Source organism: Petaurus breviceps, unplaced genomic scaffold, assembly GCF_028583685.1.
Source record: "Petaurus breviceps papuanus isolate PSGF00001 unplaced genomic scaffold, PetGlider_PUasm1.0 175, whole genome shotgun sequence".
Classification (NCBI taxonomy): domain Eukaryota; kingdom Metazoa; phylum Chordata; class Mammalia; order Diprotodontia; family Petauridae; genus Petaurus; species Petaurus breviceps.
In genome coordinates this window covers 32,691,587-32,706,045 of record NW_027185764.1, presented here as the reverse complement: position 1 = coordinate 32,706,045, position 14,459 = coordinate 32,691,587, and the positions used below count along the sequence as shown (strand labels likewise).

General features: G+C 43.2%; 2 protein-coding genes across 2 annotated transcripts in view; both read left to right on the top strand.

Moving 5' to 3' along the window:
* Window positions 1-14,459, top strand: part of LOC138158808 (small ribosomal subunit protein uS12) — a 334,707-nt gene that overhangs the window by 312,106 nt on the left and 8,142 nt on the right. The window contains exons 2-3 of the mRNA XM_069085048.1: window positions 12,919-12,961; window positions 13,048-13,207. Coding sequence (XP_068941149.1) covers window positions 12,958-12,961; window positions 13,048-13,207 — 164 coding nt within the window. The 5' untranslated portion in view covers window positions 12,919-12,957. The remainder of the gene's footprint in view (window positions 1-12,918; window positions 12,962-13,047; window positions 13,208-14,459) is intronic.
* On the top strand, window positions 6,884-9,574 carry LOC138158807 (small ribosomal subunit protein uS12). Its single transcript, XM_069085047.1, has 4 exons — window positions 6,884-7,023; window positions 8,239-8,398; window positions 9,115-9,235; window positions 9,381-9,574. Exons 1-4 carry the CDS (start codon window positions 7,020-7,022, stop codon window positions 9,525-9,527), a joined length of 432 nt encoding a protein of 143 aa, XP_068941148.1. The 5' UTR covers window positions 6,884-7,019; the 3' UTR covers window positions 9,528-9,574.

The following is a 14,459-nucleotide window of genomic DNA, read 5'->3' as shown; positions in this document are numbered from 1 at the left end:
CAAGGAAACCTGAACCTGACTTATCTCCTGACAAACAAGTCATCTCTTCAATTCTATTCTTAAAGCTCTCCTGAGAACAGGCTTCTACAACCTAATAAATATTCCATTCTGGTACTTGGCAACCCTCTTAGTGAGAACATTTTTTCCTTTTTTGCTAACCAAAATTTCCCTTGCTGAAATATCAGCCCATTTCCTCTGGTTCAGTCCTCAGTCAAGTTAGAGAACAGCTGGTTAGCATCATCTGCATAATAACTCTTAATATGCTTGTTAAAATTATAGCTCTTCTCCAATAACCTCACAAAGGGAATCAAAGAACAGCTTTGTCAGCTCTACCGTCTAAGACCCTACACAGAGGCTTAAACATAATGACAGGAAACACCAGAACAGACTTGAATGCTACTAAGATTATATGGTAACAGAAAAATTTACCAGGAATCATCCTTCTCTTTCCTCCAAAACTCCCGTCTTGGCAAAGAAATAAGAGGCAGGGGCAATAGGAAGTAGTCAGAATGAGCAGACAAGAGCCACTCCTACATCACTGGTAAAAGAAAAACTGCTTTTTAATCATTTAACCAGGTGAAATTAAGCATTCAATACTTACCACTCATGCGCGTGTCATGGAATAATTAGTCCCAAATATTGTCTGCTTCCTTGTTCACATCTAGACTACCCCCATTTCAACTCATCACATTTCCTTAGTAAGTGCGGTTTCATTTTTTAAAATAAAGTGATAGGAAATTATGTCTAACTATCATTAAATCATTTGGTTCATTCTCTCCAAAATATTCTTTTTCCTTAATACAAAATGAAGAATCCACCTAATCCTTGCTCAGATGAGCTCCCTTGAATCAGCTTTTCTGATTTATGGAAACAAACTATGGCTTTCTGTTCCCTTAGGGTCAGAAATGTATCTTTTTGGTGACAGAAGTGATAATGAACCTCCTTTTTGTCTCCCCTCATCTACCTTGTGACTAATAACCAATAATTGCTATACTAGTCCAAGTTAACTCGGACTAACTCACCAAATGTGAGTATAGTGCTACATTCAGCTAGGTGGTATAGAATGATGGACCTGGAATCAGGAAGATCTGAGTTCAAATCTACTCTCAGGCACTTACTGTGTCATTCTAAATAAGTCACAACTTCTGTATGCCTCAGTTTCCTCAACTATAAAATAGGGATAATAATAGCACCCACCTCCCAGTAGACAAGGATTAAATAAGATGTTTATAAATCATATAACACAGTGCATGGCACACAGTAAGTACTTAATAAATAAATGCATGTTTCCCTCCTCCTCTTTACTTCCCCCTATAGGAGCAAAAATGAAGATGGACATGATGAGGGATGGCTCACAATAGGTTCAGCAGGAATTCTGATCTTATCTAAGACCAAAAAGCCTTCGATTCAGTCTTGAAAAAATTCAGTAGGCCCAAGCAGACTTGGAGTCAGTTGTAAAAGTTTATTATACGATTTACAGCGGGCAAGGATCCTTAGGGGACCTGCAACCTCGAAGGGGTAGAATTAAGATTTTATAGGAGAATCCATAGTAGAGCCTTGCCAATTATGCTAACTAGGTGATTAAGGGTGGGATTAGGGAGGAGTCAAAATGGGACCAGTGTTTAAAGGGACATGCATTTTTAATGTAACTGCGCAGGTGTATTGCCCAGTGGGGGCTACCTGGAGGTGTGGTTTTAGGCTTGAAACATTATTAAGTCGGCTAATGGTCAAGGGATGATGGAGAAGTGCCCAGTCTGCCACCCAAAAGTGTCATGTTTGACGAGATTGATGTCTGGGAACCAAGGCTCTTAAGGAGTTAACCCAGAGATAGGGTCCTGAAGGATTCATTGAAGCAGCCAAGGACTCAGCCTAGAGATAGGGCACATCTTCTAGAGAAGGATTCATGGGGGCTTCGGGACACTATAGAAAGGGGAGATAATAGTTGCCTAAGCTGGAATGTTTATAGATACTTTTGTGAAGGATTCATGGGACTAGTTTGTTATTGTTCCAAGCTGAGATAAACAATTCATGAGTTGTTGCTGGGCAGAGTTATTGCCCTGAAGCTAGGTGCAAGGGGGGCTGGGGGAGAAGGGGCAGAGTTAATACTCTGAGACTGGGGTGGAGGGGGTATGATTTTACAAACTGGTTTTACAGACTGATGTTACAAAGTGGTATTACAAATTGAGTTTTTTTTTACAAACATAGATCCCAAGCACCCCACCAGGCATGTGGTAAAAGTGAGGGAATATCTGATAGGCCTTGTGCTCCACTGATATACACTTAAGATCAAGAGGAAGATAAGAAGGTTCCCCCCAGTTTGGGTATATACTCCTTCTAGCATGACTTGGACAAGAGGCAAGCCAACGTAGCTCAAGAACAAGGCGTTCTGAGGGGCAGATAGGAGGCAGGTTGTACCATGCAAGTTGAAACACTGCCATTTCAACCATTATCTCCTGTCAGATCTCTATGGAGATAGCCCAGGACTTCCAAAGTTGTGGTAATAGCAGTGTCTCCCCCTCCCCCACAAAAGGCCCTCTATCCAGCACACTACCCACTGCACTACTTAACCTGCCCAATAGTTAACACTTAATTCTTTTTTAAGAATTCATTCATTCAAGAAAAGCACAGCATACCCATATAGGCATACCCTATCTATATCACTGTAGAAAGAACTCACATTACTATACAGTAATCACAGATTTATTTGAATCTTAGCTTAGTAACTATTATCCCCTTTCCCACTGATATTTCTTACCTAATTTGTGAACCTTTTGTCCACCATTTCCATCTGGTACTCTCAATAGTCTTCTGCCAATGATCCCACCATAAGAACTTTTCTCAGGCTATTAAGTATTTACTGAGTGTTCACCTTGCTAGAGACAGTGAGAATAAATAGATAATCCTCAGAATGGGGAGGGTTCTCCATAGTCAAGTCAACAGTCAATAAACATTTATTAACCACCTACTATGGGCCAGAAATAAATAAATGCAGAAAGAAAAAAGAAAGACAGTCTCTGACCGCGAGGACCTTACAATCTAATTGGGGAAAACAAAATGCAGAAGGAAGGGAAAAGCTGGGGAAGGTGGGCCATGGTGGAAAAGTCAGTCAGAGAAGTCTCAAGGTAGTGTACCCAGGTGTGAAATTCTCAAGACCATCTAGTCCATCCTGTGTCTGAATAGGAATTTCCTCAGCAATAAACAGAACAAGTGGTCATGCAGCCTCTGCTTGATGTCCTCCAGTAAGGGGGAATCCTCTTCCTCCCCAAACCCATTCTACTATTAGTTACAGGTAAGGACCATATTGTTTAGCATCCTGGTGTCCATAGCAACTAATACAGACCCTTGTGTACCATAGACCCTTAATCAAATTTTGTCTAATTAACTCAAATTTGTTTAGTGGAATCATCCATCAGATATTGTTTTCCAGTCATTTATTGAAAATCCTTTGTCACAGATTACCACTAATAACTGAAATCTGTGTAATTTTAAAGGTTGCAAAGTGCTTTATAGTTAGATTATCTCATTTGAGTTTCACAAAAACTCTTTTAAGTAGGTATTATGAGCCTAATTTTATTTTTAAAAATGTAACAAAATTCTTAAATTTTAGTACATTTTTATTTATTTCATTAAATCTTTCCCAATTACATGTAAAAAAATTAACATTCATTTTTTAAAATTTTAATTTCCAAATTCTCTTTCTCCCTTTCTGCTTCTTGAGAAATGAAAACAATTTGATATTAGTATATAAACATGTGGGCAGTTAGGAGGGAATAGAGTGGTGGGAGTCAGGAAGACTTATTTTCATGAGTTCAAATCTGGCTCAGATACTCACTGTGTGATCCTTGGGCAAGTCATTTAACCCTGTCTGCCTCAGTTTCCTCAACTGTAAAATGATTTGGAGAGGGAAATGGCAAATCACCCCAGGACCTCTGCCAAGAAAACCCCAAAGAGGTTCACAAAGAGTCTGACAGAACTGAACAATAACAATCTACTCTATAGTTTGTTTTTTTGACAAAGATATTTTCTGAGCTTCACAGTTACAGAAAATTCCTGTACATGGTCCCTAAATGGGGTAAGATCCTTGAGATCAGGTGAGATCTCAGGTAAGATCCTTGAGATCAGGAGCAAAGTTTCTTCCATATTCAGTGTGCCTATCAAAGCACCTGGTAGGCCCTCAAATATAAAATCTCATCATGATATCAATATCCCAATTCCAAATGAATAAAAGAGCAACGGAACAATTCCCCAGTATGTCTGTTGGGAATCCAGTAAATTTTCTCTGAAATTCCTCCCAGCTTTAATTATCTACTGTACTATTAATTCATTCATGATTCATTTTAGGAGTAAAAGTATGTGAAGGATGGAAGACGATTATCAGAGAAAGAAATTTCAGAATTCGGGATCATGGATTAGGTTTGGGGTGATGGTGAGGTCTAAGGGTCCAACTAAACAACACTGTGCTATGTGCTGGAGATACATGTTTAAAAGTGAAATAGTCCTTGCCCTCTATTAGAGGGACAATATATAGTGGTGTGACTATAAGGTATGACCACCCCTTGGGAGCTGAAATGGAGTGAAGGTGAAGGTCAGGATTGATGAGGAAGTTGGTTAACTAGGGGCCATCACATTCAAAATGTGCTGGGGCAGAGAGGAGAATTGTGAGGAAGCCAGGTACTGAAACCCTTGAGAAAGAAGGTGAGCTGGGCTGGGTGGGGAACAGGTTGGAGGGCTGGGGTAGGGAACAACAGATGTAGTAACAAGGTTCTGAACAAGGTGATGTAGGAATATGGAATAAGCTTCAAAGAAGGCAGCCTTGTTGAGAGATGGTGACAGAGGGATTCTCTGGGAGTGGCAATGAGAAGGAAGGACAGACTTAGATGCTGATTCCTCCTCCTTGTATTAGAAGGTAGAGGTAAGGGGGAATCAAAGAAGGAGCAACCAGCACTGGAGCAAGTGACCAATTGCAGACAAGGTGCCATCAAGGGAAAGCCATGTTCTATGAGTACAAGATGGCAAAAGGAGAGAAGATGAGTTCTAAGATGCAGGGAGTTCAGTAATGACAGAGTTTGGATTCCAGAAGGCATAAGAGTGGTAAGGCAAAAGAGAATGAACACTGGAGAAGGGTAGTGCTGAGGTACACAGAGAAAAATATCAGCTGGAATGGATTTTTAACTTTAACAACTTTGAGTTATGGGACCCAAGAAGGCGATCGGGGAGTATAAAAAAGACAAATTGGAGATGGGATGGCCCAGAAGTTGGAAGATCAGGTAAGAGGTAATTTTGATTCAATCCTCTCCTACAGATTTCCTGACAGTCAGTCATTCCCCTTTGCTTTCTAACTTTGATTCTCTTCCTATCTACTGGTTCCTTCCTTCATATCTTCAAAAATGCCCAGTTATATATCCTGCATCCTTAAAAATCCTCACTTGGTCCTACCTATTTCCTCCAACTTTGTTTCCTCAATTTTACAAGATTCTTATATAAAAAAAAAGTTGCCTTCTCTTATAGTCTCCTCTTGCTCTCTTCTTCCTAACTTCTCAACCCTTTGAAATTTGCCTTCTTACATCTCCACTCAACTAGAACTGCTTTTTTCAAAGTTATTGGTCCCAATTTCAAAATCTGATAGCTTTTGCTTAGTCCTTTCACCTTCTCTACCTATCCGTAGAATCTGACACTGTCGAATTTAAGAGATATCTGGTTATGGGGGTTAAGGGAAGGGTAGATGAAATTTGTTTTGGACATAGGAGCATAGCACTGTAAGATTAAGAGAAGAAAGGATATTTAAGAATATTTATTTCAACTGGCCTGTTTTTACAGGTGAAGAAATTGAGGCCTGAATTTGAGATGCCATTGATACTGCTTTTGGATTTTCCTATTTGAGGGCATGAGGAGCAATTAACACTGGATAAGTTGGCCTGAGATAAAATGTCTTCCAGGAAAAACCGTGTTTCTATGAGCCAAAATCGTGGAATGCTTAAGAAAGGAAAAGGGGGCATGTGTGTTGTTTATTAATAATAGAACTTCTGAAAATACAGGCCTGAAGCTCAGGGAGAGCATGCAGTGTGGACACAGGGATTTGAGAGTCACCCACAAAGAGGTGAGAATTAAATCCATGGGAGTGGATGACGTAACCCAGGGAGGCTAGAGGGAGAAGGGAAGAGGGTCAAGGGCAAACCTAGGGGATCCCTCTGGGAGGAGAGGAGGAGCTAGGAAATCAGACATGGAAGCCCGGTGAATGGGGGTAACAAAAATTTCTGCGCGTTTAGCATCATAGAAAAGTCAGGGGCTGGGGATGAGGGATGCATGTCAAACACATTCTGTTAGAAGCAGATTCGGGGGCCCCATGGGAGGACGGTCAGACGCCGGACTGCAGGGGGTAGAAATGGGGGGATGAGGAAGTGTGTGTGTGTGTGGGGGGGAGCCAGCAGCAGGACGGCTTTGGGGAGAGCGGAGTCAAGAGGAGTTTGAAGAACGGGAAAACCGGGACATGGTTGGTTTTGTTTGTTTTGTCTGACGGGAAGGAAGCGGAGGAGAAACGTTTGTTATGGACCACATCATCCTTTGGCCACGAACAGCTGACCGGACACAGGCCCTTTCAACAGTCGCTCTCTTCATCCTCTATCCCACAGTCCTTCTATCCACGTGGAGCTCACTTCCGCCAGGCTCCAGCAGGCTTCACAAACTGGCAAGCCCTTCACTGAGCGCATGCGCTCCCGGCGTTGGGGGGGGGGGGGGTGTCTTCACCGCGCGCCCTGTAGCCTGTGGGAGTTGTAGTTTTCCTTCTGCTTTTCTACGCTTTAGGAATTAATATCATTATTATTTTGGTAAAAAGACTCAGATCCTGGCTTCCAAAAACAAATCAATCGGCTGGCTTCCCAAATAGCTACAATATGACTTCTGTCAGGCTCGGCGAGGACAACCCCGACAGGGTCCTCGGCTGAGCTCGAGACCGCAGGGGATTGTGGGTACCCGTTTCCTTCCTTCCTTCTCTCTTTTCCTTCGGCCCAGACGGCGGCAGCATGGGTGAGTGGCGGCTCCGCGGGGCCCCAAAGCCTGGGGTCGGGGTCGTGGGCTGTGCGGGACTGGGGCTCTGAACGTCAAAGTGGGGCCGCCGGGGTGCGGGGAGGAGATGGGCTGGCGTCCGTGGCACGTGGCGAGAGGCTGCGGCGGGGAGCGGGGGGTCTGGCCGTGCGCCCGATGCCACCACGGGCCCGGGGCCTCCGTGGGAAGAAAGCGGCCTCGGGGCGTGATCCTGGGAAAAGGGGTGTACCCGAAGTGCCCCCGAAAGAGTGGAGTAGAGTCCGTGTTAACCGGGGTTCGGTTGTTATATCCGGGCCTCCCCTTTTGCAGATGATGGCTTTTTGGCTAAGTTTAGGCCCAGATCCGGGAACCAATCCCGTCATATTGTTCATAAACTAGAAGGCCATGCCACGTTTTAACTAAAACCAGGTATTTTTTTCTCCAGTGGCGCTAATTATTTTCTATAAATTCTGCAGAGGCTCGTGAGTGCTTGTGCATTTGTAAAAGACCAAAGTTAACCTTTTCCCTCGGATTTTATTTAAGCATTTGTAAAGGATTTGTCAAGTACTGGGAATGAAAATGGACAGTTTCTGTGTTGGGATGACATTCATGTCAGTGAGCGAACGAATAAATGTTTACTAGTAAGAAATTATTAAGGACTTATTGCCGGAAACCGTAGTAAATAGTTGCAGAGGCAAAAACATCAGAGCTTTGCAAATGACAAAATGTATTAAGACTAAAGGAAAAGTATTAACAGCTGGAGAACTAGGAAGAAAACTTAAAATCTTGAATGGAAGTTAAGGAAACTGAGAGGAAGAGGGAGAACATTCCAGGTATGCGGTGCCAGGCTACAAAGATAAAATGATTTGTGTGAGAAACAGCAAGAATTACGGGCCTACCATGTGTCAGGCATTGTGATAGAAAGGAAAAAGCAAAAGTCTCTGTTCTTAAGACCACACACAGATGGTATGGAAATCTAAAAACTCAGTCATGTATTCCAATCCCCATATTTTACACGAGGGAACTCAAGTCCTGCCAGAGATCAAAAATAAGAAACAGTAATGGTAGCAGCCGGTGATGGAAATTTAGGTTCACAGACATCCAAAGAAACGTAACCAAAAAGCATACAGTGTTCTTTTAAGTTTTGAATTGTTCTTGCCAAAAGGTATTAAGATATTTTTTAGCTTAAATTTAAAATATCCATTGTCCTTTTTTTAGGTAAGTGCCGTGGTCTTCGTACTGCTAGAAAGCTCCGCAGCCACCGGAGAGACCAAAAGTGGCATGACAAACAATACAAGAAAGCTCATTTGGGCACTGCCTTGAAGGCCAACCCATTTGGAGGAGCATCTCATGCAAAAGGGATTGTCTTGGAAAAAGTGTAAGTAGGAAGATGTGTATTTATGTGCAATTTAATGTGTTATAAATTTGCATGTAGATGAACACATTAACTTAATTACATAATTCTGGTGTTCTGCTGTCATGGTCACTGTATTATAAAGCCATTGTGATTGATAAATTTTTAACTTTGAGAGACAGCCAAGTACAGTGGATAGAAAAGATGACGTTGGGATCCAGAAGATGTGGGTTTAATGCCCTCTAACACAAAGTCTGACTTTGGACAAATTGCTATCTTAGATAGTTGGGGAAATACCGTATGCATATACTCTCTGAGCACTGTGCCAAGTAAAAGACAGTGGAGTTGATGATTTCAGGGGATGCTTTTTGGGCTTTAATTTCATGAGTGGTAAAGCAGATTCAGAGAGGATACATATGGTGGCATCTGAACAGTCCTTAGATCTTTTAGCTCACTGTTATATTCACATACCATAAAGGACTTTTAAAAACCTTAACTTTTTCCACAGAAAAGAATAAGGGTTTTCAAAAGTAGTTGAATTCCCGTTAACTTGTATTACAACAATGAATTTTTAAAAATAATATGTATTTGTCTAATGTGAAGATGCATGATAATTTTGTTGTGCTTTTGGTTTTTGCATTTTGTTATTAAGGGTATTTAATAAAACTGTTGGATTGAACTAAGAGATATGTCTTTGGATTTCAAAAATGCCTTAGTTTGTGTGGTTTATTTTATTTTAGTGGTGTGGAAGCCAAGCAGCCCAATTCTGCCATCAGGAAGTGTGTGAGAGTTCAACTGATTAAGAATGGCAAAAAAATCACTGCCTTTGTTCCCAATGATGGCTGCTTAAACTTTATTGAGGTAGGTATTTCTAGTGGTTTAAGCTTAATCCATTCCTATTTGGCATTTTTACCCAGAATAAAAATGAATAATGCTAATGAACACAATGTCATTATTTTTGGGTCTGTTGTAATTATTTAAGGAATACATTTTGTTTCTCTTTTAGGAAAACGATGAAGTTTTGGTTGCTGGATTTGGTCGGAAAGGTCATGCTGTTGGTGATATTCCTGGAGTCCGATTCAAGGTTGTAAAAGTTGCAAATGTTTCTCTTCTGGCCTTGTACAAAGGCAAGAAGGAAAGACCAAGATCATAAAAATTGTATGATGTCTTTGTCACAGTAAAAAATTTTCCTGTAACAAATGTGTGACTTTTTTTCTACCCTTATAAAATGGTTCTTAAAAGTTAAGAGTATCTAGGTTATACTTGTCTTGTTATAACTTTGTGAACAAAGCTATTTAATGGTGTTAGTGGAATGATGTGTACCAATCAGCAAGCATTTTACTAAGCACCTACTATGTGCTGGGTGCTCCAAATACAGGATTGAAATAGCTTCACTCAAGCAGATTATATTCTTGGGAAATACTGTATGATATGACTTATGCCAAACTTTTAAAATGTTAGATAAACTTAAATTTTAAGTAGATATTCTTACATTTGAACTGAACATTATAATCTGCTTTCATTACAAATATTAGGGAGCAATACCTCAGATTGAGTTAAAATACTAGGCTATTTTGAATGAAAATACACTTTAATTTCAGGTCAGGATGGCAATTTAAATGGAAATGCTTTATGACCAACATTATGGCTTTTATTAACTGATTCGCCAGAAGAAGGTGGGAGCTTGCCTGTGTGTATGATGTCAAAATTTTTTGTACATGTTATACCTGCCCAGCACTTTTATAATGTAGCCAAGATGGATTTGTCCCAATTTTGTTTTGATACTTTGGTTTTCTGATAGACAAATGTTAATCTCAATAGAAAGCCGAAAGTTTGTGCCTATCATGAGATGTATTGGAAGATAAAGGACAGGGAAGGTCCCATGGTTGTATCTCTGCATTAGGGACATTAAGAAGCCCCAGTGAATCCCTCAAGGTCACACACAATAGAGAAGCTCAGAGCCCCGGCCCTCCAAATCCACTGCTCTTCCCACTACATTCAGCTGTAAGGAGCGTCAAGATCTCTTCAATACCAAGCGTGTGCTCGGCGGGCTAGATCGTGAGGATATAAATGGGGAAATCGAGAGCCCCCATGTAAGGGAAATTGAGTCTTATAAGATGTTACAGCATTGAATCACAAGGCTTGTATTTATAAATGTTGAATTTGATACGTACTGAATAAGAAAGCCAATGTTTATATTCTGTTCTGATGCCAAAACCAGAATGTTGCTTTGAAGCAAACTATCCCAGCTTGGGATGCCGAATTTCATAGCAGTCAATCTGTCTAAATCTGAAATGTTGTGTCCTGTCAGTAAGAAGCTAAGTATAGCGATGTTTACCCCTTGAATATATTTCTCTGAAGCTAAGAAACCCCAGAAGCTGACAGTGGTGCTAAGGATACAGACTCCAGTGATAAGGATTCCAGTTCCACATTCTAGATAATTTATTAAGGAATGGCATTTAAGTCTTGGAAAGTCTTAGAAAACTATCTTGAGTTCCTTTCACTGAAGGCAATGGGGTATTGGGAAGGAGAATAAGTATAGTGATTTGCAGAAGCTCCTTCCATTACTGTAGATGGGCAACTGGAGCTTAACAGTTCCACCTGTGATCACATATCTAGTTTGTCAGAAGCCAAATCAAAGAACTTTGATCTTACAGACTGGCTCTTAACTACACTTGTGCTCATAATAGGTGCTTAACTAAAGTTGGATTCAATTTATGGTTGGAAGGTGTGCAGTAAGCCAGGAATTTAGATAGTATTTAGTTTATTCTAAAAGGAAATAGTACAATTATGTTAAAGGGTTTGGGAGTCAGGAAGTTAGTACAATGAACTACTCTTTGCTGCTTTAGAACAGGAGGCTAGCTATTTGGGGCTTCAGTTTACTTATCTATAAAATGGGAGGTTTGGGTTAAATGATCTGAAGTCCTGATGAATGAACTGAAAATCAGTTCCTATCCTGCCCTGCCCCCTTAGTATCTGCTTAAAATGATTTAACCTTTGATAAAGCCTGTACAGCCAATTCCAGTGTTGCAAGGATCAAATGTGATAATGTAGTCGAAAGCTACATAATGTTATTAAAAACAGTACTGTTAGGTAGCACATCTAGTAAGAGCACCAGCCCCAGTGCCGGGACAACCTGGGGATCGAATCTGGGCTCAGACACTTAGCATCCACCCAGAAACACCTGGCCGTGTAACCTTGAGCAAGTTACTTAACCCCAATTGCTTAAAAAAAAAACAAAACTATTCATTTTATGAAAAAACAATTGTATTGGAACTGGAAGGATGTGGGTCTTATTCCCAGCTTTGCTTCTTAATAGCTGTAAGACCTTAAGCAACTTTCTTCACTCTTGTCAATCCCCATTTAAAGGTGGTCCTTCCTTTGAGTTCTAGGTTTTTCTCTGGGGGTGTCTGAACCTATGATTTTATCTGTGTGGGAAATTCTAATGTGCAGACTTTATTGATCATTTGTTTTACATTTATAGATTCGTAGAGTTGTGGAGATTGCCCTGGGTCACTTAGCCACTAGTCAGTAGGATGTCATTTAGAGCCAGAAGGGCCCTCAGAGGCCATCTCCAACCCTCGTTTTACTGGTGAAATAACCAGTTCTGGCCAAGTGACTGATGGCAGTCAGGGAGTAAGCATCAGAAGGGATTTACATCTAGTTCGGCTGCCTTTTCACCCTCCTGATGTCGGGTCTTCCTCAGGATGCCCAGGAAGGCTCTGTCCACTGTACCCAGCCACCAGTCTTTTTAGGACAGATGGCGCGCACAGCCTGAACCAGATTTAAAATGTCTTATTTTAACGTGTTGGTGTATTAATAAAAAGAAATATATAAGCACGTGTGGTTTTCTAAGTCAATGTGCGGCCTGCAGGGATCCTTGAGGTTCAGTGGCCCAGTTCCTATCTGGGTTTGACACTTGACTTAGGACATCCAGGATGTAAAAATGTAATGGGGCCATCCTTAGCTCTCCCTCATCCTCTACAGAATGGCAGCAAGGGGCAGGTAGGCGAAGGGGAAAGAGTGCTGGAGAAATCTCAGCCTCACTTGTAAAATGAGGATAAGAGCTGACATTTATGTAGCTCACTGTGAGGCTCCTGCAGTCGTGTCCAACCCACTGCGACCCCTTGGACCATCCTGTCCCTGGGGTTTGGGCCAAGATACTGGAGTTGACAATTTCCTCCAGTGGATTACGGCAAACTGGTTAAATGAGTTGCCCAGGGTCATACAGCTAGTGTCTGAGGCCGAATTTGAACTCCATATCCTAATCAATGAGCTTATCTAGGTGTCTCAGTCTATGTACAGTCGAGGATGATAATCCTTGTAAATTGCACCTGGGGATACAGAGTAGCCTTAAAGCCCCCGCCCAAGGGGGAAAAAAAAAAGTGTCTCGCAAAAAGTGCTAGGCTCTGGACAGGACCCTCCTTCTCGCGAGCGCGCGGGGCATGCTGGGGATTCAGGCGCCGCGCGGGACAGCCTCGGGGTGAAGGCTGGGGTCCTCGACCCGGTTGGCGCTTGCTCCCAGACTCGCGCGTGCGTAGTTCATTCTTGCTGGCTTCGGGGGCGGCGAGGGTAGGGACAAGATGGGTGAGTAGGGGCGGCCGGGAACCGGGCGGGGAGAGGAAGGGGGAGGGTCCCGGCCCCGGTCTCCAGCACTCGGCATCTCTTCCCAGGCAAGTGCCGCGGGCTCCGCACGGCCCGGAAGCTGCGCAGCCACCGGCGGGACCAGAAGTGGCACGACAAGCAGTACAAGAAGGCCCACCTGGGCACGGCGCTCAAGGCCAACCCCTTCGGGGGCGCCTCGCACGCCAAGGGCATCGTCCTGGAGAAAGTGTGAGTACCCCCCCCCCCCCGGAGCTTCCGCGCCTTTGGGACGACCTCTGACCTCCGGGTGTCGGAGCCCAGCCTGAGGGTCCCCCGCACTTGGGAGGGCGGGGCCGGAGGGAGCGCGTTCGTGACCCTGCGCCAAGGCTGGGAGGTGGAGGAGGGGCCGGAGGGGGCCGTGGGGAGGCTGGAGGCGGCAAGTGAAGGGTGCTAGATGTCAAACGGAAGAGTTTGGTCTTTGATCCGAGAGGTAGCATGGGAGCTGCAGGGAAGGAGGCTTTAGGATGGCCTTTGTCGTTGTGTGGAGAAATTGGGCATGTGGGGTTAGGGTTAGACCAGTGACAAGGGTCTGAGCCAGGGAGGGCCAGGCTGTATGAGGTGAAAGGTGTAGACGTGGCAAGTGCTGGCTTTGGCATCAGAGACCCTAGTATTTAGTCCCAGTCAGTCAATAAATATTTATTAAGTGCCTCCCATGGGCCAGCTGCTGGGCCAAGTGTTGAGGATGCAAAGTAAGGCAGAGGGGCTTAAAGTCTAATGGGAGAGAAATGCAAACAACTTCCACACAAGAGAGAGATTAGATAGAGGGATGGATGTATGGATGGATGGATGGATGGATGGATGGATGGATAGATAGATGGATAGATCATAAAGGGAAGGCGCCATAAGGAAGAGGGATTGGAAAAGTTTTCCTGTAGAAGATGGGATTTTAGGTGGGACTTGAAGGAAGCCCGGAGGCAGACATGAGGAGGAAGGACAGACAGACAGTGAATGCTGGAGTTTGGAAGATGGAGCGTCTTGTTCCGGGAACAACCAGGAGGTCGGTGTCACTGGATCATAGAGTACATGGAGGGACGTAAGAAGGCTGGAAAGATAAGAAGGGACCAGGTTGTGAAGGACTTTGAATGTCGGAGAGGATTTTATATTTGATACTGAAAGGGATAAGGAGCCACTGGAGTTTGTTGAAGGGAGGCAATGTGTGCAGCATGGGAAGATTACTTTAACCACTGCGGGTATGAGGTGAGGATTGTGGCAGACAGACCAACCAGGAGGCCATTGCAGTAGTCCAGGTGTAAGGTGATGAGGGCCTGAACCAGGGTGGGAGGAGTATCAGAAGAAAGAAGGGCATATACTAGAGATGCCAAGAAGGTAAAATCAGCAGGTGTCAGCAGGTGTCAGCAGCAGATTGATATAGGAGTGATGGAGTCCTAATAAAGCTGCCCCCAGCCCCAATATTCTAACTTCATTATAGGCCTGGCCCTGC